Source organism: Marmota monax, unplaced genomic scaffold, assembly GCF_021218885.2.
Source record: "Marmota monax isolate L192 unplaced genomic scaffold, Marmota_monax_Labrador192_F-V1.1 WCK01_AAM20220418_F8-fsc00017, whole genome shotgun sequence".
In the NCBI taxonomy this organism is placed as follows: domain Eukaryota; kingdom Metazoa; phylum Chordata; class Mammalia; order Rodentia; family Sciuridae; genus Marmota; species Marmota monax.
This window is the reverse complement of record NW_026695241.1, coordinates 22,917,755-22,943,553: the sequence shown is the minus strand read 5'-3', so window position 1 is coordinate 22,943,553 and position 25,799 is coordinate 22,917,755. Positions and strand designations below refer to the sequence as shown.

At 40.4% G+C, this 25,799-nt stretch overlaps 1 protein-coding gene across 9 annotated transcripts in view; it reads left to right on the top strand.

Moving 5' to 3' along the window:
* The first annotated feature begins 729 nt into the window (after window positions 1-729).
* Rgs6 (regulator of G protein signaling 6) overlaps window positions 730-25,799 on the top strand; it is a 608,576-nt gene continuing 583,506 nt past the window's right edge. Inside the window, exons 1-2 of one of the 9 annotated variants that reach the window (XM_046440972.2) lie at window positions 730-881; window positions 24,252-24,355. In XM_046440972.2, the coding sequence (XP_046296928.1) occupies window positions 24,272-24,355 (84 nt within the window). In that variant the 5' untranslated portion in view covers window positions 730-881; window positions 24,252-24,271. Of the gene's footprint in view, window positions 882-1,092; window positions 1,580-1,762; window positions 1,893-1,933; window positions 2,101-2,181; window positions 2,404-24,251; window positions 24,356-25,799 lie in introns of those variants that run through there. The other 8 variants (XM_046440971.2, XM_046440977.2, XM_046440976.2 and 5 more) reach the window with 8 other exon arrangements.

The following is a 25,799-nucleotide window of genomic DNA, read 5'->3' as shown; positions in this document are numbered from 1 at the left end:
CCAGCTGCATTTAGTTGCCTTGTTGCGTTACTCACAGAACAACCTTTACTTTCCTGGTCTTGACATTTTTAAAAGAGGACAGGCCACTTACCTGACTTTCTCTCTATTTGCATTTGTCTGATGTTTTCTCATGACTCATATTTATGCATAAGAAGCAGTGACCAAAGATGCATGGTGAAAAGGAAACTTTCAACCTCTGCAAACTTATGAATGAAGAAAATCCAGTTCACCCATTCTTAAAGGCAGTTAGGTCTCCCCACCCCACACATAATACAACTTAAAAAAATTCTTGATACTGATAACATTGATGTTGCACCCAGATCCCCCGGTTACCATTTGGTACCAATAATCTTGTCGCACCTCCATCCACAGCTTCCTACATCTTCAAACATCATATTCCAAAACTCCCACATTGAAGAAAATGGTCAACTCAAGTTATCCTTCCTCACTTTGTCTTCAACTTTTTGTCTTATTTCCCAAAATAGCTGTATATGCATTCTCAGAAGCCCTTTTGCAGTATTTTAAGATAAGGACAAACACAAAAACACTCCAAAGACAGCGTGTGGTGTAAATGTTGAATAAATAAAAATGACGAGGTTAGTAACAATATCAGTGATGATCACTGTGGCCCATTTTAATTTAGAGGGCGCCAGCTACACGTCAGTGAGGGATTCAAATGCTACCCCGGCACAACACCCCGGCCAGAAATCCCTAAGATCACCTTGACGCCACTAAACTTTCCCTACCAGGACAGCTAAAACTGACGAAAGGGATCTTCGCCTGGTTGAATCAGTCTCTCAGTTTTCTTAGTGCCAGGAATCTCCAGATTTGCTTTTCCTCTGGTGAACTCCGGTCCGCACCTTCCGCGGCTCTGGAAACAGGTGAGCCGAGCGGCGGCGCCCTTGGGACGCGCTCAGGTGCCTCGGCCCCGCCCCAGCCGCCCGCCCTTCCGTGCACGGTGCGGACCGGAACCCAGGTGCCGGCGCCCAGGTGCGCAGGGCGCGGGGCTGCAGCTCCGCTCGGCACCCGACAGCGGGCGCCGCTGCAGCAGCTCGCCGGCGGCAGAGCGGAGCGGCTTCGCGAGTTGGGGCAGCTCCTCGCGCTCGGCCCTGCTCCGCGGCCAGAGCTCCGCCCGGGCGCCGGGTTCCCACAGCTGCGGGAGCCGGCGGGCGCCGAGGGGGCGGACCCACCTCCGCGCAGCCCGCCGGCCCCGGGCGGGCAGAGGCAGGCGAAGCGCGAGTGCGGGAGAGCGCGGAGAGCCAGGCCCGCCCGGAGCGCGCTGGAGACACCCCGAGCGCCCCGCGCCCTGGCACCATGCGACCCGCCGCGCCTCCTCGCGGGCCCGGGGCTTCGCTGTCCGCTCGCTGAGCCCCTGCACTCGCCACCACGGAAAGTCGAAAAGAGGAGGCGAGACATTGGAGGGCAGCGCGCAGACGGACTAGACTTCCCCTCCGCCCCCAGGAGGTTGCGGGTTCCCGGTTCCCTGGGCTTCTCTAGCTTTATCATGACCCTGGCGCAAGCTTGGCTTTAAGAGAAATTGAGAAGCGAAGAGAGTCAAGGCAATTCTTTGGTTGCTAAGGTAATTGTAGTTGTGACTGGAAACAAATGGGGGAAAAGATGGTTTGAAACAGCACCCCTCCACACACACACACACACACCCATTCATATGTGTTGATTTCATCTCCTGGGTGTGGGTGCTTGTCCATTTCAGATGCGTGACAGGTGCCGGTGTGTGTCTGCAGTTTGGGACTGTGGAAGACGAGCTTACATAAGTGGTTAGACAAGCTGGCGAGCGGACTTGTGTGGGATGGGTGCAGGTCTGCATATAAATCATGTTCCTGGGTTTCTGGGTGTGAAGCGCTCACCGACCAGGACGAGGGTGCAGAGCGAAGGTGCTTATAGGTTCTTCCAAGTCGTTCGATTTTGTCATCCCAGGCAGGGCAATTTGCCTCAAAAGCGGACCTTCATTAACTTTTTCTCTGACTAAGCTCGCCCCTTTGTGATTTGGAAGAGAAGGCGGCGAGTCTCGGTGGTGAGGTGTGGAAGGCAGGGGCGGGTGGTGAGTTCTGTTATTTGGGACCTGCCTTAGGAAAGGAAAAGGTAGGTATTCTCTCTGAGAGGATGTCAAGTAAATTGATTATGTGTAGAGACCCGGTTTACAGTCATTGTTAGGCTGCATAAAAAGTGGCCCAGTGAGATGGGGAAAGTGACCCAGAAAACTGAATTTTGTTCAGAATGAAAGCTGCTGTATTTTGGGTTTTAATTTGATGGAGCAGGAACATTATTTTCTTTCATTGAGACGAGTGGCATTTCTATACTACAAATTGAAGATATTTTGAATCTTGGTGTTGGCTTGGAATTGTTCCCTCAGCGTTTATCAATGCTTAGGAATAGGATCTTCAGGTAAGTTCTGATCAATACCTTTTAGCAGCTCCAAAGTAAAACTGTAAAAATCATCAGGATGAGGTAAAACCCAACAGTGGACCTTCTCTCTCCAGAGAGAATGAGAAATAGATGAATGAGCTTGTATCAGAATGGCATTAGAGAATGGGCTACAAGTTTGTGCATGATCTGTCAAAAATTGTTAGACTGAAATGAAATAGTTAAGGTTTAGCTCCGTATGTTGACAAGATGACTTTTCTAGAATAATTTTCATATGGAATGGGAACTGGGCTGTTGGTGGGAAACCTTCCAAGTTGTACAGTCTTTATTCTCATTCTTCATTTTTAAATTTTTGCAATGCGAAGGACTACCCTGCAAAAGAAAGTAGAGGATTGAGGGAATTCAGAGATTTATTTTTAGAGAGACACCTTTGTAAACCAAAGCTTGTTTGCTGAACCAGCAAAACCAGGAACACACATTCTTTTTGAGTTCTCTGTTATTCTTAAGGTTAATTGTTGTGTAAATATGGTGACCTCATGGACTATAAACTATCTGGAGAGAGTTTACCCTCAATAACTCGTCCTTTCCTGAAAGAGTCTGCAAATTCTAGAAATGTCAACAATTGCAGGGTATTTTGATGAAGGAGATGGCTACTGGTGTTTCCTTTCCTATATTCATTCCATTGGCTCTTAACTTTACTTCCTGTTTCCTTTTAGAAATTTCAATTAACATTCACTGTATTTGTACTGCTGAGAGTTTCAGTAAAACAATGTTAGTCTTTTTTTTTGAGGCAATCAATTTATCTTATCCAGTGAAAAATTCCAAAAATGAAAATGCTTTTGTGAAAGAAATGTTTCTTCAGCTGAGTCCAACTTATTTATCTGTGATTTGTGGATGAAATAGCCAACTAAATATATTTTAAGTGAGCAAACATTTCTTGAAATGGAAAAACATAAAAGATATTTTGGATGTTGGAATTTGCCAGAAATTTTGAATGTCTTATTGTCCCCCAGGGACTGAATTTTATGTGAAAGTAGGATCATTTTGTTTCTTATCTCTCCGATCTTCTCCCATGCATTTTATCCCCTGAACTCTGAAGACTTTGCCAGGAATTGTTGAACATTTCATTTTGTGCCAGGGGTTAAGCATCAGAGAGATATGAATAAGGAGCCATGTGTCACATAAACGCTTTTGAAAAGGGATGTGCTCTGAGATCTCAGTACTGGGATTATTTTTTTTTCCTTTAGCTTCAGTTAGTTTGTCTTAATTCTTAGTGCTTTGAACCTAGAAATGCATTTAACCTCTTTATTTTGAGGGCTAGCTGGAAGGAATCTATTTACTGAATTTCATCTTCACTGTAACGTATGGCATGATATAAATAATTACTACATACACATTATCCTGCTGTATGGAAAGAAACAGAAATACAAAATAAATCTGCATATTGAGTGATATGGCTATAACATTTCCAAAAGCATTTTTCCTTCTTTTTATTTTCCTGAATATAAAAGTAGTATCTTGGTATTGGGAAAAATTCAGGAAAATACAAAGGAAAAAAAAAAGAGAAAGATTATCTGTAATTCCCACAGATGATGAACCATCACTAACATTTCTTTGAATTGTACATTCTTTTAGATATTAGTCACATCTTCATTGTATTTCTACCCTTCCCCTACAGAATCTTCAAATCTTATAAATAGAACTTGGATATATATTAAAGGTTTGGGAAATTACTTCTAGTTTACTGGATGATTTTGATAGATCACCTTTTAATTTTTATTAGTGGCCCTATTTCAAAGAGTACTAATTCTCTTTCTCTACTCTTTGAAAATCAGTGTTTGCCTTTTTGGGGCTAGTTCATACATGGGGCTCCCCATCAGATTTACACAGTGAAGCATCAGAAAAGAAGTAGAAAGAGCAGTTGCCATTTGGGTGGGAGACCTGAGTTTTGATTGCAATTTTGTCATCAGTTTCTCATGTGGCCCTGAGACCCCTGTTTCCTCAAAAGGACAAAGATACTTCATGATTTGGCTCCATAAGCTCATGATAGATGTGTTGCTTTGACATTTGATGAGGGTGATCTTTGCAGAGGGCTTATTCAGACAGACAATTGACCTGGAGTGGGGCCCAAGAGTTTACATTTCTAACCAGTCTGCAGATGATGCTGATCCTGCTGACCTGGGTACCACATAGAACTAGAGAAGAAATTCCTTGGAGCTAAAAATCCTGTTTCACTTGTTTTTTTATTTTTTATTTTTGCATCCATCTATCACATGCCCAGCAATGCACCTGCCAATAGGTATTCAGGAAACATTTATTGAATCAGTATCAATTTTTTTCCCCCCATGGGGAAAACTTTTTGAACTAGTCAAGAGAATAATCATCCAGAATTTGGGACCATAATGTCTGTATAACAAGAGTAATTATCAGTCATGAAACCCAGTTCTTTAAACTACATGGAGAGCAAAAATGCTTACAAGTAGACAGTTAAAATGGACATTAAACCTATTGAGTTAGGTTAAATAACTAGGAGTACCTGCTTGAGTTGTCACAAACCACAAAGCACACCAAATGCTTCTCAGTTGCCTCTCTGAGACCTATGAGAGGCAATTCATTTTTTGCCACATAGAGTTGGCCTTCCATACATGGGTTTTGCATCTGTCCATTCAACCAACTGCAAATCAAAAATATTCAGAAAAAAATTGAATTTGTATTAAACATGTACCACCTTTTTCTTTTATCATTATTCCCTAAACAATATAATATAACTACTATGTATATAACATTTGTATCAGTACCACTATCATAGAGATGATTTGGAGTGTAGGAAAGAATGCGTGTTGGTTAGATGCAAGTATACCATTTTGTATAAGGGATGTGAGCATCCAGGATTTTGATATCTTGGGGATCCTAGAACTCATTCCCCACAGATTCGCTTACCAAAGGGTGGCTGTAGCAGGGGAAGTACCCTGATAATGACCCTAACTACTGAAACAGTCAGTAAAGCAAGCAATGATACCCCTGCTGTCATCCCACCCAAAAAAAGGCAAAACAATAGTTATTAGAGCTCCATGGCCATTCTGTAAGATTGAGTAAACTAAGACACAGAGAAACAAATTAACCTTCGTAAATACACCAGGCTAGTAAGTGGCAGCATGAGAAATCAGAACCAGGCCTTCCAGATCAGAAATGGGGGTAGGGGGCTTTCTTTACCATGTCCCTCTACTGACATTGAGCAAGCATTTGATAGCTAGGAGATCTCAGCTGGCCAAAATGCCTCAGAATTTTTGATCATCTTGTGGGGATACATTTTGAATAAAAAAATTAATCTTTTTTTGTACTTATTTCTTTTTGGGGGGGGGTTTGTATTTATTTCTTAGATTCATAGGGTAGGGAAAATATTCACTTGTATGCATGGAAATTTAAAAAATGCAAATACTTGACTATGGACAAATTAGATGCTCCTTTAACCATTGCTATTAAAATGAGTTATAGGGACTGTCTTGGCTTCTATAAATACTTTGGTAAAACCTTCAAAGGAAAAGCCACTTTCACGTTTGTCCATAGTTGAGTTTTGTTACTTACTAGTATCTCCCTCCTGCAAAGACTGTTTTCTTGCCCAAGTGGAAGTGCTCATTATACAGACTCTGCTGAGATGAGGTGTTCTATGAGGATGTCAGCTAGTGGAGGCCTCCTTTGGAAATACCTGGGACACCTCTGACCCTGTAGCCCAGAGCTCAGACAGTACCACTATCATTTGCTCTTAAAGAAGCACCACAGGCATCTAAAAATCCTATTCATCATGTTTCTGACATCAACTTTCTCATCTGTAAAGTAAGATTAAAAACTCTGCCTCTTGAGTAGGTGTGACTGTGAGGACTTGCTGTCAGTCTAGCATTTGAAGAACTCCAAGTCCCTCTGAGAGAATCCTGCTCCACGGTTTTAAAACTGGGTTTTGAGGAGGCTTGTAGGAAGCAAGTGGCCTAGACATTTAAAAGGAGAGGGCCAAATAGGGCAGGTCTCCTTTGCAATAGGCAAAGATGCTACATAAGCCTGAGGGTCATTAATCAGAAGGAAGAGAAGAGACAACAAGGAGACTCTGCTACCTTGATACTTCTTGAGCCAGATTATGACCACACCTGGAGCAAGTCCATGTTCTTTTTTTCCTTTTCTCTATATCCTTGGCATTTCTTATGATGCTTGGCGGGTAGTAGGAGTTTGGTAAATGTTGACTGAGTTATTGATGTTCAGAGTGGAGGTGGGGGAAGAAATGGGAGGAAGGAGGGGTTAGTGTTGGTGTGGAATAAGACCAGTATGGGTTAAGCATGCAGCAAAGGGCTTGGTCATGGATGCAGAGTATGAATGGTTAAAAGTCATTTCTTGCTTGATTTTACCTGGCTAGATCCGGGTCCATGATATAGTGAGATCCTCATTCTCGTTTGTAATTATTCACAAATTGTGCCTCCCTCACTGGGCTGTGGTCTATTTGTCTGCTTTTTTTTTTTTTTGGTCCTAATTTGATCACCATCTCCAGTACAAGGCTACACACATACTAAATGCTTGATTAAAAATTAGTTACTTATGCAAAAGCTGCACAGCCTACAAAGCAGTGGATCTGTCATATAGTGGTGGACCGATCTTACAAAACAACAACCGGCTTCTGTACAGCTTTTGTAGATCAAAGCCTTTCACAGGAGTTAGGGAGCATTTTCCCCATTTTACAGGTGAGAAAACTGAATGTGAGAAAGAGGTTTGGCCATTTGCTGCAGGTTAGATAGTTACCAAATGAAGAAACCAGCATTTAAACTTGGATCTTATCTGATCCCAAAGTCCTGTGTCTCTCTGAAATATCACAAGGTAGGGAATAAAGAGAGACAGCTTCCATCGTCTTGGAGAGATGATAGAAATGAATATAAAATCAACAAGAAAGGCTGGTAAGTGATTGGGAAAAAATGCATGGAGCAAATAAACGATAAGGCCAGGAGGGTACCTTTCCATTCAGAGAGAGAATATGTCAGATCTGGAAGAGAAAAGCTTTAGGAAATAGGAAGAGAGAGGGGGGGGGGGGGGGGGGGGGGGGGGGGGGGGAGGGGGAGGGAGAGAGAGAGAAAGAGAGAGAGAGAGAGAGAGAGAGAGAGAATGCCAAGATCATCATTATTTTTTTAGGTGAGAAGTGTTAATAATAATTGGTTATTAAGCCAATTGTTTACTTCCAGAGTAAGAATTGACTTAATGGGCTGGGGATGTAGCTTCGTGGTAGCACTTGCCTAGAATACAGAGGACTGACCCTGGGATCAATTTCCAGCATTAACAACAATAACAACCAAACAGACAAACAAACAAAAAACCCCAAATGCAACGTTCAAAGTCATCCCAGATGACTCTAACCTCCTGCCCCTGTTCATTGCTCTGTCTCTCCCAGCTCTTTCTCTGCAGAACTTCACCACCAGGACTTTGTATTATCATCTTCATTTACATATCGTCTGTCTCCTTCCTAGTATGCACATTCCAGCAGAGCAGGTATTCTGTTTTATTCCCTCCTATAACTTCAGCATCTGTTGCAGATTCTGGTTTTAAGTAATTGAGAATGATTTGTGGAGTCAAGGAAGGAAGAAAAAAGCATTAGGAGATGAATTACAATCTCAAGTCCTTAATAGGACCAGTTAGGTGAAGCAAATGGGAGAAACAAGTGTAGTTTCTGTCACAAGAGTAACTTATGTTGTAATTTTCTTTTAACATCCTTTGTGTTAAATATGTAGAAAGTTTTATTCTCAGAAAGAAAAACATTTATACCCATTTTTTTTTTCTTGAAACATGGGCCCTCTGACACCTGTTCTAAAGAGACATGGGTGTCCAATAACACTTCCTTTTTTCCTAACAATTACCCATGTGTGATGATGAATGGCAACTGCGGCTGGACCCCAGGTCTGGGAGGGCATTAGGGATGGGTGAGGACTGAGTATGTGGCCTCGTATTGGAGACAGTGATAAAATTATGACAGAAACAGGGCTGCTCAGAAAGGCTTGTTATTGTCATATCTAAATCCATTTTTAATCATTAATTAATTCTAATTAGAAAAACATAATGTTGATCTGCACTGACCAATCCAAGAGAAACACTTGAGCTGACTGCATTTTATCTGTGTGACCTCTCTAGAAAAATAGGCCACAATTAAAAAAAAAAAAATCCAATGTATTTCTCTCCTAAACCGCTACGTAAGTGCTACCACATTCAGATTCCAAACCAAGCAGGAAGACGCCCTCATTCTGCTGACCATACATCCTAATACAAAGACTGATTCAGCAGCTGGTCAAAATAGAAAGGACGCCTTCACAAAGAATAAGTGTATTGATTATATTTTATTTTTTTTTTAAGGGGAAGGTACTTTAATTTTCAGTACAACAGGTAGTGTAGGGACTTACCTGCTGGCGTTTGCCCATAGCCAGGGGTACGTGACATGAGAAAAAAGTAGATTAGCAGTATTGATCTGCATTCTTCCCAGATGCAGAATAGAATAGTGCTGAGAAATTTGGTTGCTCTGGGGGCACTACTGAAAGAGTATATCTGAAGACAGTCTCTGGAATGCATGGTCGGCTCTTCACGGGCGTGGGGAAGTTCCCCATCCCAGGTCACAGTTAGCCTATGATCTGTGCTGTTTTTCTCTGCTCCTTGTCCTGCTTGTCCACATCAGATCATAAAGTCTCACAACCAAAGACCCTTTTCTAGATGATGGTTAATCAGATAGGGCTCTTGTGTTCTGGAAGCTTGCAGTTTTGTGGGAGATAAAAGGGAAACAGCCTGGTAAGGAAGGCACATGTAAATGGAATGAGGAAGATTCCTTCCCACTGAGAACTTTCTCCAGAGGTGTTGAGTGAATGATCTGGACCTTGGAGGACTGTCAGGTGTGGGGCCTACGGGGATGGGGTCAGGGACTGGGGTGGCAGGAGTGCACTTGAGGCATTTCAGTGCAAATAAAAGGATAGGAGTGATAACGTACAAGCAGTGTGCAGAGAATACTTGGTACACCCTGCAGAGGGTCAGAGCCTTAAAAACCTTTCTGGCAGAAGTCTGCACTGAGGAACTTAAAACTTGAGTAAAAACAGGGATAGGGGAAGTCTTGGTTGAAGGCAAAAGTGTCTAATAAGTACTTGTTGTTTCCTGAAAGTAAGAATGAGAAAACAAAGGTAGATGATGAGTGGCACTTCCTCCCCTGGATTGGTGGGATATGCCACAGTGAATCTCGTGGCTTCTTGTTTCCTGGATCCCACTCCCATGCATGAAATTGCTTGCTGGTGGTTTTGTTTACAGCCAAGGCACAATTCCCAGTACATATGCATGCCCCCCCCCCCCCGCCACCACGTTAGGCTCTGGCCAAGGTTCACTGCCTTTCAGACCTTCAGACATGGAAGGGTTGACTGCTGATGCCTAGGTCTCTCTGTGGCTCAAGGGTAAAATAGATGACTTGTTGGATGAGCTTGATTTAACTTACTTGGCATGACTGGTTGGGAAGTCCTCAGAAATCTCACCCCAATGCATAGGGTATTTAGCATCATGCCAAAGCATATGCTGTCAATTTCAGGTTTGTAATTTTTTTTGGCTTCCTTTAGCTTTCAAAAACTTCTCTGTAAAAGCCACTTCCCCTGCCTGCCATCTGCCATACAAGCCCCCTCTCCCACTTCAAAGGAATCTGTTTCTGATCCCCAGTTTCCTTTATTTTCTAATACCCCTTAACAGGGATGACCAGTTGGCTCTTCAATAATGTATTTGAAAAGAGACTGGTTTAAGTTGAATTTTGCTTATTGGGTGTTCTTGGCTGGGGAAAGTTCTCTGTGGTTGAGGTTAGCCATTTTGTTGGATATGTGAAGATGAAAAGTGATCGATAAGACTAGAAATGCAAATTGAAGACCAGTCTAAGGAGGGATATGCATGCCACAGACGTATGATAAGGGTGGTGATGACGGCAATTCAGAGCTTTCTTGGATGCAGGACCTTCCCACCAAACAAAACCCCAATAATACCCCAACTGAAAATTTATACATCTCAAAAATAGGTTTATCTGGCCATATACCTGAGAATTCAGGTATGGCTGCATTCAGGGTTTAAATGATCCCACCGGCACTCTTACTTGATGCTTGGTCTTCTTGACTTCCTCCTTCTGTGACACTAAAGAAATAGAAAATGGTCAATAATGTCCTTATACTCATACCATGGCTCACTTCTTAGGGAAGGGATCTTCCTTCTTCCAGTGTCCTTGTCTCAGTCTCAGGGAAGGGCTTTGGTCCTAATTAGTCACATGGCTAGGTTGGTCCAGTCTGTGTGTCCAAAGATCAAGCACATTCTGGCCAGGTCAGGTCACAACCTTGTCCTTCTTTTCTAGAAGCAGCAAATTTTCTGTGAAATAGAATGGACAACCAGAAATGGAAACTGCCTCAATCTTCTAAAATTTTTATTGCAGGGCAGTAAAAAAGTAAGAATAGATGCAGAGAATTTCAGCCACTGTGGGAGCACTAGTATAAGTTAATTCTTGGGAGACGTTGCAAAGCCTTTCTTTAATCGTTGTTCTCCATTTCACTTCTGCTCTCATTCAGTGAGGGTCGAGTCTATACCTACTGAAGATGTAGCCAGTGGTGATGGACACCACCTCTGCTCCCTCACCACCTCTCTAACCTCAACCCTGTTTTGATACCACTTTTTGCATTGCTCTCCATGGGATAGCGCAAGTGCCACCCTGAGAAAAAGACATTGCACCCTTCTTCCATTTATTTAGATCTGCATTTATTTACCTTCTTTGATTTTAATCAGACAAGTCTATTAAAGTATAACATTTATAGAAGAGCACACAAATCACCACCTCATGAATTTTCAAACAATAAAAACACATCCATGATATTTCTCCCAGATCATGAAATAGAATATTATCATTTCTCCCCACCAAACCTACCCATAAACATATACCCTATTTCTCCAATGGTAATCATTAATCTGATTTCTAACACATCAGCTTTCTTGTTTTTGAAGTATATGAAATATTGATATTTATGTACTCTTTTTTTTTTTCTGGCTTCTTGTGTACAATGTTTAAGAGATTCATTCATCTCTACTTTTTCTACTGCTCTGAAATGTCACCTTTGTTATCAATCAGTAATTTATTCATTTTTATTGCTGCCCAGCATTCTACTTTGTGATATTCTGAATATAGTTATTTATAAGGGATATTTTTAGTTTAGGCATATTATGAATAGTGCTACAACATTCATTTTTGCATATAGTTTTATGGTATATTAGTAATGCATTTCTGTTTGATGTACCTCTGAGAGTGAACTGCTGGGTCATAGAACATGCTCATGTTCAGATTTAGTGGGTCCTTACAAAGAGTTTTCCTAAGTGGTTGTACCAGTTTATGCTCCTATCATCAATTGATGAGTATTCTGTTTCTCCATATCAAAGACTGGGATTGTCAAACTTTTGAATCTTAGATATTCTGGTGTGTATCTGGTGGTATCTCATGGTTTTAATTTGCATTTCTCTGATGACTAATGATGTGCCTTTTAAATATTTTTTTGGTCATTTTTAATAATGTCTTACTAAGTTGCCGAGGTTAGCCTTGTGTTTGCCAACCTACTGCCTTAGCCTGCAAGATGGCTGGGATTACACTATGTACCACCACTGGCTGATTGTAGACACCCTCCTCCATTTATTTGTCTTTTGTAATGCCTGTTAAGTTGATTGCCTAGTTTTCTATTAATTGTCTATTCGGTGGAGTTGTAGTTTTCTTTTTTCTTTCTTTTGCAGTGTCAGGGATAGGACCCAGGGCTCTGTTCATGCTATGCAGGTGCTCTAACCCTGAATTAAATGCTATCCCAGGATTCTTCTTTTGTTAAAAAATAATATTTCTAATAAAAATATTTTTACTCATCATTTGTATTTAAGATACCTTTTCCTATCTCCATGGTTCACTTTTCACTCTATTTTGATGAGTAGGAGATCTTACTATAAATACAACTCAATTTATCAGTCTCTTCCTGTATTGCTTATTATTTTCTTGGCCTTCATTAGATAAGGTCAGAGAGCCACTCTATTTTAATTTATAGATGATCTATTGTTTTGCCTTTTAGTGTCAAAAATTCCACCTGGGCTTGATTTTGGTCTAAGATGTGGGAAAGACATGCATATTTATTTTGGTTTTGAATTTCCAGTTAACCCAGTGCCACGTATTTAAAAATCTCTCCTTTTTCTACTGCTCTGAAATGTCACCTTTGTTATCAATCAGGTGACCACATTTAAATAGGTCTCTCTTTGTGCTTCCTATTTTCTCTTGATCTATCCTAGTGCTGATACCACACTGCCTTAATTATAAGGAGTCTTGATATCCAGTAGCGTATGTCTTCCCACCCTGTTCTTATTGAAGAATAGCTTATTCTTGGTCATTTTCATTACTGTATACATTTTATAATTGTCTTTTTTTGGGGTCCCAGGGATTGAACTCAGGGGCACTTGACCACCGACCCACATCCCCACCCCTATTCTGTATTTTGTTTAGAGACAGGATCTCACTGAGATGCTTAGCGCTTTGCTTTTGCTGAGGCTGGCTTTGAACTCATGATCCTCTGCCATAGCCTCTGGGATTACAGGTGTGTGCCACTGTGCCCAGCTATAATTGTCTTTTGATAGGATTTTGATTGAGATTGCATTAAATCTCCAGCCCAAATTTAAAGTAAATTAACACCATTACCTTGTTTGCCATTTCAGTCTGTTAATATGATTTATCGCTTCATTCATTTAGATCTTTCCTTTCTGTTAGTATTTTCATATCCCTCTATGTTGTAAAGGTATTGGGCATCTTTTAAAATGATATACTCCTAGTGTTTGAAATTTATTTTTGCATTTATAAATATCTTTACAAAGCTATCATTTTCTGAGCATTTGGAGCATTTGTTGCTGACATATAGAAGTACAACCGAGTTTCAGATGTTTACCTTGTATACAGTGACTTTGCTAAATTCAGTTCTTAATTCTAGTAGTTCTGTGAAGATTTTTATTCGTGTTTTATGCCCACAATTGAATTAACTTGCAAAACAATTTACATTTTTCCCTTTCTAATTAGTGTGACTTTGATTTCTTTTTCTTGCCTGTTGAATTGCCCAAAACCTTTAATATAATAGAAGTGAGAGTGGGTATCCTCATTTTATTTCTGATCTCTATGGGAAAATTTTACAATTTGACTCTTAGGTATTATGGTTGCTGTAGGTGTTTTGCAAATGTCCTCTGTCAGATTAAGTAAGTTCCTGAACACTCAAAATTCTCTGAGAATATTTTCATGAATCAATGTTGAATTCGGCTAAATACCTTGAAGCAATTGCTACGTGGAATGTCAGTCTCACCTCTGTGCTTCCCTTTTCTTTTGGATCTTGATCCCGCATATCCCACTGCACTGGGAACTTCTATATTCTTTCCAGTTTTTCAAATGGTTCTTGAGGGATAGACTATTACAAGGTAGCTCCCCATTGTAGGAAGTGGTACATTCTAATTGTACTATTTTTGTCTTCCATCTACACGGTATGAGTAAAACTGTAAAACAACCCCCTAGGAACCTATTCAGTTGTTATTTCTTTGACTTGTATTGCTTGTGGCTGGTGAGCTTTATGAAGAGATTTTTCTTTTGTTAAGTTTTGCGCTGCTCCAAGGGTGTGCATTATAGGGTCCTAGAAGAGATGTCCTCTGTATTACATTTAAATGCTTAGTTTTAAGAGCTAATCAGACTGATTTTTACCTGTTCTTTTAAAAAGGAAAGAAAACAATGAGATCCCAAGAAATAAAGCTGACATTCTTTAAAAAAAAAAAAAAAGCCAATAGGAGTGCTTTTCAGCTTGGGTCCCCTGGGAACATGTCATCCTCTTCATTTCTTAGTCATCCCCTTTTTGTGTATAAAAATTGGCAAAGCTTCTCTGTCACTCCTACTTCTTCTCTAGCAGTCATACTATCTTTCATATGAAATGAGAAAAATAAAATGTTACTTCTGCAGTGTCTGTAGTCAGTAGTATTAGAAACTCTGATCTTAGAACCCATACTTACAAAATTTAAGAGGAGAAGCATTAGCTGTCTCAAGACCCAAGTTCTAATGCTGTTTCTGTTATTAACCAACAGGGTGATATTAGAATTCCACTTGACCTCCCCAGAACCTAGTGTCATCCTCTGAAAAATAAAGTTTTTGGGCTTTTTCCCCCCAGACAGAAATTTTTTTTTTTAATGTGAAAGACTAAATAGTAAATATTTTGAGCTTTGTGGGCTGTACAGTTTCCTGAATTATGTCATTGCAATGGAAAATTCATCATAGGTAACGAGTAAAGAAATGGGTCTTTATTTTTTTTTTAATTTAACTATTTACTTTTTAGTTTTAGGTGGACACAGTATCTTTATTTTATTTTTATGTGGTGCTGAGGGTCAAACCCACTGCCTCATGCATGCTAGGCGAGCGCTCTACCACTGAGCTACAACCTCAGCCCCGAGAAATGGGCCTTTATTTACAAAACTTGATTTATGATTACAAATGCAAATTCATATAATTTTCATGTGTCACAGAATCTTATCATTCTTTCAACTTTTTTCAATCCTCCTAAAAAATAAAATTTCCTGCATTCAGACCAAGAGACCATTTCTTGCATCCAGAGCTTAGAAAAAACAGTCAGCAGGGCTACATTCATCCCAGGGGCTCTGGTTTACTGACCCTTGTGTTCCATGAATGTCAAGGGCTACTCCAGAACTCTGTTAGGCATTAGTATGCTAGTTTTTAAATTTTTTTTCCTTCTGTTCCATGAACATAGTTCAAAAGAATCTATTTTTTTTAATCAGTGAAGAATAAAAAAAATAAAAGATTTTGATTTCACCTCTGTTCCTTCTCTGATGTTGCTCTTTCTTTGTGTAGATTCAGATTTCTGACTTATATAATTTCCCCCCGACTGAAGGACTTCTTGTAGCGTTTCTTGCATGGTAATCCTGCTGGTGATGAATTTCCTCAGTTTTTGCTTGTCTGAGAAAGTCCTATTTTCCCTCCACATTAGAAGGATAAATTCACTAGATGAAGCATTTTCAGTGGGAGTTTTTTTTTTTCTTTTGACATTTGAAATATTTCAATTTGCACGGGGTCTGATGAGAAGTCTTCTATAGTTTATATCCTTGTTCTTCTGTAGGTAAAGGCTCTGGCTTCTTTCAAGACTTCCACTTTGTCTTTGGTTTTCTGTGGTTTGTATATATTGGGTATTTAACCTACTTGGTGTTTTAAATCTTCCCAGATCTGTGGTTTGCTGTATGTCATTCCTTTGTAACTTTTTCAGTCATTATTCCTTTGAATATTTCTTCTACGACTTCTCTTTCTTTACCTAAAATTCTGATTACACTTATGTTGCACCTTTTGATACTATTTCATGGTTCTTCTCCCCCCCCCCCCCACCGTCTCTCTCTCAGTTCAGGAATTTTTTGTTGACCTTCAAGCTCACTTGTTTTTTTTCTTGGCCATTTTGAGTGTGCCAATGAGAACACAGAAAACATTCTTCATTTGTTACAGTGTTTTTTATTTTTAGCATTTCCTTTTTAGAGTAGTTTTCAAAGAAGAGTTCCTATTTCCTATCTCTCTGCTTTCATTACCATTTATATTTTCTATTAGAGCCCTTGACATTTTAAATCATACTGAATTTTTCTCTCAGTTAATGACACGGGTAATTCTAACATCTGTGATGTCTGAGTCTGATTCTGGTGAAGACTTGTCTATTTAGGTTGTGGTTTTCTTTGCCTTTTAACATGCATGTAAGTTTTTCTTGATAGTCACCCATGATTTATTAAGAAAGAGAAACTGAGGTAAATCAGACCTTTCATGTGGGATTTTATTTAGCCTGGTGAGGAGTCGGGCTGTGTTTAATGTTTTTGGAGCTGGAAGTTGTAGGTACCAGAGGCTTTGAAGTCTGCTGTTGTTTTTCTTTTTGCCTCTTCTTTGGACTTCAGGTTTCTCTAGGTACTTCTTAGGGAGCTCATGTCTTAGAGGTCTTTTAGCTGTACAATCTGTTCAACTGGAGTCCTGCTGCTGTGGTGGTAAGGTATCTGTGGGAATGTACTAGAACCATGCTTAAGAGTAGAAATGGAAGAATTTCTCAGCAGTACTTTCCCCGATATGAGAAGTCAAGACAGAGAGAACATGGTGGCTCAGATGAGGGTGTCTGAAGACCAGGGACTTACCTTCTGCTGGCTTCCAGTTCCACAGTGAATTTGAAGCAAGTCTGTCAGCTGAGACTATGTGTTAAGTTGGGCAAGAAGAAGATGAGATAGTTCAGAAAGTCAGAAAGAAACTTGGTAGGAAAATATCATAGGTTTGATGGACAGTGTCAACTACTCATCTAAAATGTTTGTGGTCGTGAATTTAAGATGAGCTGGTTGATGCCAATCCCCAGGCCAACATCATTCTAAATGGAGAAAAATTGAAAGCATTCCCTCTAAAAACTGAAACAAGACAGGGATGCCCTCTTTCACCACTTGTATTTAACATAGTTCTTGAAACTCTAGCCAGAGCAATTAGACAAATGAAAGAAATTAAAGGGATACAGACAGGAAAAGAAGAACTTAAACTATCACTATGACATGATTCTATACCTAAAGGATCTAAAAAATTCCACCAGAAAACTTCTAGAACTAATAGGAAAACCATCCCATTTATAATAGTCTAAAAAAATACTTGGGAATCAAGTTAATGAAAGAGGTGAAAGACCTCTGCAATGAAAACTACAGAATACTAAAAAAAGAAATCCCCCCCAAAAGTAAGCCAATCCCCAAAAAATCAAATGTGGAATGTTTTGTCTGATATGTGGATGATGATCCATAATGGGAAGGAATGGAGGAACTTTGGATAGGGCAAAGGGGAGGGAGGGTTAGAGTTAGGGTTAGGGTTGGAGGTTTGCCAGGACAGAATGAGACAGAAAGAGATAGGTGTGGGGATGGAGGATATTTGCATAAGAGTAATTATGGGTGATTATCACATTGGAGCCATTGAGAGAAGAAAGTGAAGGCAGAGGGAAAAGTAGCCACGGAAATTAAAATAACCTATAGTTTCTGTAGGTTAGTGTCTAAGTAAGTTTGAAGACTGTTTGCAGTGAGTGTTGGGTAAATGAGCTGGCAGGAGGGAAGGTGGGCAGAGTGGCGGTGCATGTGTTGGAATTTGTCTAGAAGAAAGGGAGGGAAATCTTTTAAGGCAGCAGTGGAGAGCCAAGGGAATGCCTTTCATGCTTCCTGGTCTTGAGATATTTGGGTTGTGGATACCAAGCTGCAGGAGATGAATGTCCTCAGGGGGAAGGCAGGTTTCCACTAAGGTCACCAAAGGTCAAAATTCAGAGATGGGGTGGAGGGACAGAGGGGCATATTATTTACAGAAGACTTTAAAGGGCAGGAAGAGTCTACAGGGAATCAGTGGGGCTGGGGGTGTTCTGAGCAGTGTGGGGTTCAGAGCCTTGGTATGAGAAGATGCCTGGATGAATTTGACCTTCATCAGCAAATTGCAGTGACCGTGAGCGCAGGACCATGAGCAACTCCCAGGGCCATGTAGGTTCTGTTAAGTGGTGAACTTTTCACTTCTCCCTCCTAGCTTACATTTTAGGACCTTTGTTTAACATAGGGAATACAAAATCAAGTTTTTTTTTCTTTATATGTGGCTTCAGTAGACTAATTTGTTCAGGCTGTTAGAGAGCTGCAGCAATTGGGTAAGATGATATTTATTTATGTCTTCAGATTGGATTAGCATGGAGAAGTCACCTTCTGACACTCTAGAAAGTAGAATGAAGGAAACTCAGATGAGTGGAGGACCTACTGTGTACCAGCTTTTGTGTTAAATACTTGCTGTAGGTGGTTTCACTGGAGACTGAGACTGACAGATTGCTGATAAAAAAAAAATCCAGGTTTAAGTCTGGGGTGGAATTTTTAGTTCCTTGGCTAAGCTGTGCAACTTTGGGCAAGTCACTCTATGGTCTCAAGTCTCCATTATTTTCTCATCTGCAGAGGAGGAGTAATACCATCCACCTATTGCAGTTTCTGACTGAGCTGCCCAAGTGATTCTAATAAGCAGGCAAGGCTGAGAACCTCTGCTATAGGGCGATTAGCATTTGTTCCATTTTACAGAAGAGCAGACAGAGACTCAGAGGCTGCCTCTGCTGCTCATGATCACGCAGTACACAAGTGATGTGGCTAGGATCGAGAGCCAGTTCTTTGACTCTAGGGACCCTTGCTTTATTCATTACATTGGACCTTAATACAAGGGAAGCTGAAAGGAGCTGCCCTTAGCATGCATGTCTGCCCAACGTGAGGCGATGTGGGGATGAGATGAAGGTATCAGGTGAATGGAATCCAGGTCAGTGGTTTCCAAACCTGGCTATGCCTCCAAATCACCTGGGGAGCATTAGGGCTCTAAATCTCCAGGGACTCCCTTAGGCCTACTGGATCAGAGTTTCTAGAACATGGAAACCAGGAATTTGCATGTTAAATTCTCTCCCAGGTTATTCTTGAGGCTAACCTACTTTTGGGAACCATTGAATTTTTCAGGTCTGAAGTCCTGAAATGATCACGTAGTTCTATCCCAGTCTAACACTGGGTGACCGGCAATGCCACCAAAATTGGCCTTCAGCCCTACTGGTGTACTACTGGAAACACACTCGATCTGTCATTGAGCATTTGAACTTTGAGTGTATAGGAAATGTCAAGTTGGCAGACTCTGCTGCAACAGAGAGAGTTGTTTGTTCTTTAGAGCTGTTGTTCTTGCTTCTTTCCCCTGGAGGTTCCTGCCTACTCAATCAGATTAGAGCTATATAAACAAGCTTGTACTACTGAGCTAGCACACATCATGTAATTTTTTTTTCTTGAGTGCTTAACATTGCTGATAAAAAAAAAATCCATTGGTTTTTAAATAGGCTGTGAACTTGAAAGAATATGGAGGACAGGAAATAAAATCCACAGGAATTTTTATTTTGCACCATCAATATTCAGACTATATGACAGGGTTTGGTGATGTCTCCTACATGACATTTCTCTGAATAAGGTTTTGAGGACTGGGCACAAAAAGTGGCAGACCTGATGTTTAAGGCTTTTAGCGGTATGCCACAATGATTTTTGTGACATTGTCATGTAACTGGAGTTGTCCTCCTCTTAGGGCTTCATCAGGATCCCCTGAGGAGGTTGTGGTATTGCTGAAGGCTCAGCCTCAGATGCCCAGGGTTGGACTGTCTGAGGGTGGGGGTGGACTTCTCCAGGATTCTGACACAGGTGGCCAGGGAAATTCATTCACCCCAACACTGGCCTAAACCAACAGTCATTTGCCACAGTCATCATGTGCATTACCCTATTCCCTCTTCAGAAACAACCTTGGCTAGTAGAGCGTTCTCATCTTCTAGGTGAAGAGCTGGAAGTGTGGGCTGGGGAAATCACTCACTAAGGTCTCCTAGGTGGCTCAGTGAGACCAGGGCCAAGACAGCTTCCAAGCAAGTCCCTTTGTCTTTCTATGTCATTGAGGTCCTTCCTTCCCACTCTATTCAGCACTGTTTTCTGCTGGACCTTGGACTTTGCTCTAGAGTGGCTGCTATTATCAAGAAAAGAGGGGGCTGGGGTTGTGGCTCAGAGGTAGAGCGCTTGCCTGGCATGTGTGAGGCACTGGGTTCAAACCTCAGCACCACATAAGAGTAAAATAAAGATACTGTGTCTACCTACAACTAAAAAATAAATATTAAAAAAAAAGAAAATAGCAAGCATTTTTGTAACTGTGAGTTACAAATGCATAAATCGCAGGCACCGTCCTGACTTTCAAAATATTTGCTCATCAGTTGTGTCCTAGATGCTTAAGTGGTCGCCCCCTTTGCTATACTCACCACCCTTCCCACATAGTCCCTTTTATCCAAATTGCTTGTGTTCCAGAAGTGGATTCCTGAGTCTGGAGCTGGCTCATGTCCATAAGCCCTGGGGAAAATCCTCACGTGTGATTGCACGCGTGGGTCTTGGGTCTGTGGGCAGTTTTTCTGACATATTATCCAGATGAATGTTCATTCATTCAGAATATTTGGGTGCCTGCTCTGTGCTAGATCACTTTCTAGGTGTCCAGAGAGAGGGATGAACCCCACTGATAGAGCACCTGCCCATGCAGGTCTGACTTTCTGGTAGAGGAAATCCCTGATACACAAGGACACCAAGTACCCTGAATGCAGATGGGTGTGAATCCCTGTTCTCTCACTCTCTGCGCTTGGGGCTGTCTCTCATTTAATCTCATTGAGATCGGGTCGTCTTCATTTTTTTTTTCTCTCCAGTGCCTAGCACAGTGCTGAGCTACTTCTGGGGCTTCCGATGTCTAAGCCTGGTTACTGTCGTATAGATGGAATGGCAAACCCTGCCAACCTCAGGTGCTCATGGTCATCCTTCCACTCCCATCTCAGTTGTCACCTCCTCCTGCTCTGAGCCATCAGAATTGAGCACATGCTCATTGCAGTATCCATTGCACCTGTCACCCTTGCTGGGCTCTGAACATCTTAAGGAACACCTCTGTGAGTCTTTGCCTGTGTTTCCCCAGGACCCAGCAGGGAGCCTTGAGAAAGGAGAGCTCAATAATTTGCCCAAAGATTACATGTACAGTCCCTGGAACCTAGAGATGAGCAGTGGTATGGCAGGAAATGCTTTATGAGGAGGGAGGATGAGTGGGACCGAGAATCTCTATCCCAGTATTTGGGTGATTCTTTGAGTTCGGCACAAGGGCTGTCACAAGTAGAGGAGATGGGCTAGGATGTAGGCAGACAGAAGGGAGATGGCATGGAACATTCTAGCATGTCGTTGCTAAGTAAGTCAGAAATTTTGAAGTTCTGAGGTGGGAGCTCTAAGGATGCTGGTTTGCATAGCTTATGTCCATCTGAGGTCTGGGGAAGCTGCAGCTTGACCTGGTTTTGACAGCTAGTTAGTTGCAGACCAGACCTGGAGGTGGAGATATATTAAATATTAAAAATTATGCTGGGACTGTGGTTTGTGACAGATCAAGGGAAAAAAGGCACAAAGAGGTGAAGTAATGTAGTCCAGATCACACAGCTAGTGAGCAAGGAGGCCAGGGGTCAGATCCAATGACAGAGGCCAACTTGTAACCACTAAGGTGTATCTTCTCGAAGTTTGTACCACGCATGGTCTGAGCACATTTTCAATTTTCCTCTTTTGTTAGCTGTGAGTCATTATAGGAAATTAATATGATTAACATGTGTTCTTTCTATTTTTTCTATTATTATGTGTTTCCAGAAAAATTATTACATTCTTTGAATAGTGTAATGAAAGTCCCTGGATTATCAACTGTGAGTATACAAGTGTAATATACATACAGAAAATGGAGAAGGTCTTTTTTTTTTACTACATTAAATTTAAAACATTCCTACTTATTTCTGCTGCACTTTATTTAAAAGAAATATTTTACAGCATATTGTAATGAATGAAAACCTGATTCTCTAATTTTAGGAGCCTCAGCGTTACAGCCAGTGAATGGAATTCTAAAATTCTTACCTACATAGGTTTCACGTCCACTTCTCTCCATTTGTTGACATATGGACTAGAAGGTAGCTATATTCCTATTTTAGAAAAGATTCTTTCTAGACACAGAAGAATTAAGCAGCTTGTCTGAGTTTCAAAACAAGTTGATAGAGAAACCAAAAATAGAATCTTTTCTAGTGAATACTAGATTCACTAAATTTCCTAACATAGACTCTTTGCATTCACTGAGCAGTTTACAGACCAGGTCCTGGAACATCAGTCTGTTTGAACAACAGAAATGCTTCTGTTGGTGGGAGGGGTTGGCTGGGGAAAGGCGAAGGAGGGCTGAGATATTTGTTTCTAGGTCATTTCCAACCTTGCTATTATTGCACAGTTTTCTAGGTGGAAAAGAATAGGCTTATTAAAGAGAAAGTGTTCATTTTAAAATAAAGCAATGGAGACCCGAAAGGGCTCTGTTACATAGATAAATGAGCATACATAAATGGATTCGGTTTTTGTTTTTCATGCTCTGTTATATTCTGTATTAGGGCAAAGGAGGAGGCAACTAAGTAGTTGTTTAAAAATGAAACAGTGTGCTGTTCATTTAACTTTAAAAGCCACTGATTAGAATAATAATCAGTGTTTCCATGTAGTACTCTATTCATGGAAATACTGATATAACAGAGAGTGGAGGTAATACAATGATGCTCTTTATTTTTTCATATAATCTAATTTTAAAATACATTCTAATTCACAAATAATGAAGAAAGCCGGCAACATCATTCAAATGGGATATGTTGGGCAATTAAATTCTTTGTGTAAATTACAAATTCCTGTCTCTCCAACTTCCATCCAAATTTATTTTTATGGAATGACCTTTGGTACCAATTTATTTCATAATAGAATATTTCCTGAGTTTTTTACTTTGAGTGGATAGCCTTTTTTTTTTTTTTTTGGTTAGGTATGGTATTTATAAAAGTTTCTTTGATGAAAAGCCTATGAATTTTGTGCAAATAATTCAGGCAGGCTCTTGGATTAGTGATAACATTTGTAAAGGACTCTTATGGCTTTAAGCTGTCCTTCATCCCTCAGTTGTTTTTTTTTTTTTTTGACCCTTACCTACAAGGTCACTGTGGAATTCACATTTCACTGATGAGAGTCAATGTAAAAGGATGGTGTTGTCATGGTTCTGAGCATACAGCAGGTATCTGATACATTCAGGGTAGGAAATTAACAAAGAGTACCCGTGGGTTATTTAACTTGCCTAAGGTCATGCAGCAGGTATAATGTCACACCAAGAATTGAACTTGCTTCATCTTCAAACATATAATTCACTGGTGTTTAGTATATTCAGAGAATGCTATGACCCATCACCTCTTTCTAGTTCATCATCCAGAGGAGACTCCATATTCTTTGAGCAGTGACCCCCTTCCCTCTTGCCCTCTCCCCAGCTGCTGACAACCATCAGTCTTCTGTCTCTTTGGGTTTGCCTATTCTGGATAATCCACATAAATGGACTCTTACAATATCTCACCTTTTCTGTCTGCCTTCTTTCGCTTAGCATAATGTTTTCAAAATCCGCCCACATTGTGAAGTGTATCAGAACATCATGCCTTTTTATGGTGGGATAATCTTCCATCAGATATACATACATGTTTTGTGTATCCGTTTGTCCACTGATTGATATCTGGGTTGCTTCCACTCTTTGGCTCTTATGAACAGTGCTGCTATGAACCTTCAAGAGCAAGTATTTGAATATTTGTTTTCAGGTTTTGGGACTATATACTTAGAAGTGGAGTTTCTAGATTACATGGTAATTCTCTGTTTAACTTTTTGAGGAACCATTAAACCATTTTTCACTGTGACTGTACCACTTTCTATTCCTACCAGCAACAAATGAGGATTCTCATTTCCCCCATTCCTTGACAAGACTTATGTTTTTGAATTTTTGTTTTTTTATTATTATAACCATGTTAAAATGGAGTAGTATCTCCTTGGGATCTTGATTTGCATTTCCATAATTAAAGATTCACATTTTAATGCATGGAATTAATCAGAAATTTGGCTTTGGTAAGACAGAAATCAACATCAAAATGATTGTCTTCATTTGTCTTCAGGAGCTTAAGATGGCATATATCTGCCCCTAGGTATAGGACTCTGGGCTGAAAATGAAGAATATTTGGGATTAGAACATACCCTAACTTTTAAAGAAATATCTTGTAAATTAATCAGAAAAATAAAAATTATGTTTTGTTTTCATGGCAACTGCCAAAAGATACTTAGTTCTTTTGCATTTCAAAAAATTTATTTAAAAAAATTCTTTCATGGCTTACTGGTGTATCCATTTATTTTCACAGTGTGAGAGAAGACACTCAGGATGGCTCAGGGATCCGGGGATCAAAGAGCAGTGGGGATTGCTGATCCAGAGGAGAGTTCTCCCAACATGATAGTCTACTGCAAAGTAAGACGGACGGCCTCTTCAACACTCTGCAGGCCAGCTCTGTGTGTCTGTTCTCTGTAAGGGTTGACGGGTGATTGACAGCAAGATAAATGGTCTTCTTCCCAAACTGCATTAAATGATAAATAAGTATTTTCTTCTCATATCCTCTGATGATCTAATTCTCAAATTCAAGGAAATTAGGTTTGATCATACTTAAAAACTCAGTATTCAATACTTGAAAAAATATTATTCTATTTAGTTTTGTTTAAGCCTGAAGGTTGTCTAAACAATGCCAGTGGAGATGTATTCTCCTTCAGCATAAAGGCCTTTACAGTGTAATGTATGATACATCCACTGAAAGTTCTTTGTTCTCATAGTATGTACAAGATATGGACTGTATGCCTGCATTAAATGCTTCCAGTTGGCAGGAGACAGAAGACGTATACACATAACCATAATAGAGTCTAAGCATTAATTTTCCAAAACAGAGGTCTTCTGATTAGAGTGTTACATTATCTCAGAATAAGAGGAGAATTCTCCCAGCTTCCCAGGTCAGGATGGGCTTATGGCGAAGTGGTCTTTGGACTTGGGATTAAAAGAGGTATAGGGTTGCTGAATAGGGAAAGCCCAGGGGCGGGGGAAGCACATTGCAGGGGATTTTCTCTGTTCAGCAAAGGCACAGAGTTATGGGAAGTAAACAGCCAGCAGAAATGATTAGTTTGGGCATAGGGATAAAAACAAGGAGTAAACAGAGGTAAAGTTTTGCAGAGAGAGGCTGGACAAAGCCAGATTGTAGAGTTATGAGCAGTTTAATCATAAAACACTTGTGTGCTGAGAGTTGTAAAATCCATATGTCTCTGGGATTGAAAGTCCTGCCCTCTGTGTGCCAAATGGATTGTTGTCAAGACAGGGTGCAGGCTCTGGGAAGGATGTTTCTGTGTCTGTGAAAAGGGCAAGGAAGACACTAATCTAGCGGGGCAATTCCCTTCAGAATCGAGAGGGACTGATCAGAGGGAGTGAAGAGTCTGAATTAAAAATAACTTGAAACTGAATGAATATGGAATTAGGCGGCAAGTAGACAGTCAAAATGACTATGTTTTTGACCTTGGGTGATAGACATTGATGCTGTGAATTTAAATAGGGAATTCAGAAGAAGATGTTTTAAAAGTAGGAAATAAGGCACATGAAGTTATTTTTTGCAAACAATATACTTAAGGAAATCATTCCTTCTACATGTGTGCGAAAATGTATTACATATTAATAAGGGAAATGGGTTAATGTTGATTCACTTCATTAAACATCCGAGTCGCCAGCTGGGTTTGGTTCCTTTGGCAACTCTGTTGAATTTACGTTAATCATATGGACGATGTTGAACTTGATATACCTGGATGATCAACACAGGTAATTTTTCTCTTTTCTTTGTGAAAATTGAACTCTCATGTTATCCTTGCTCTGGGTATAAAAT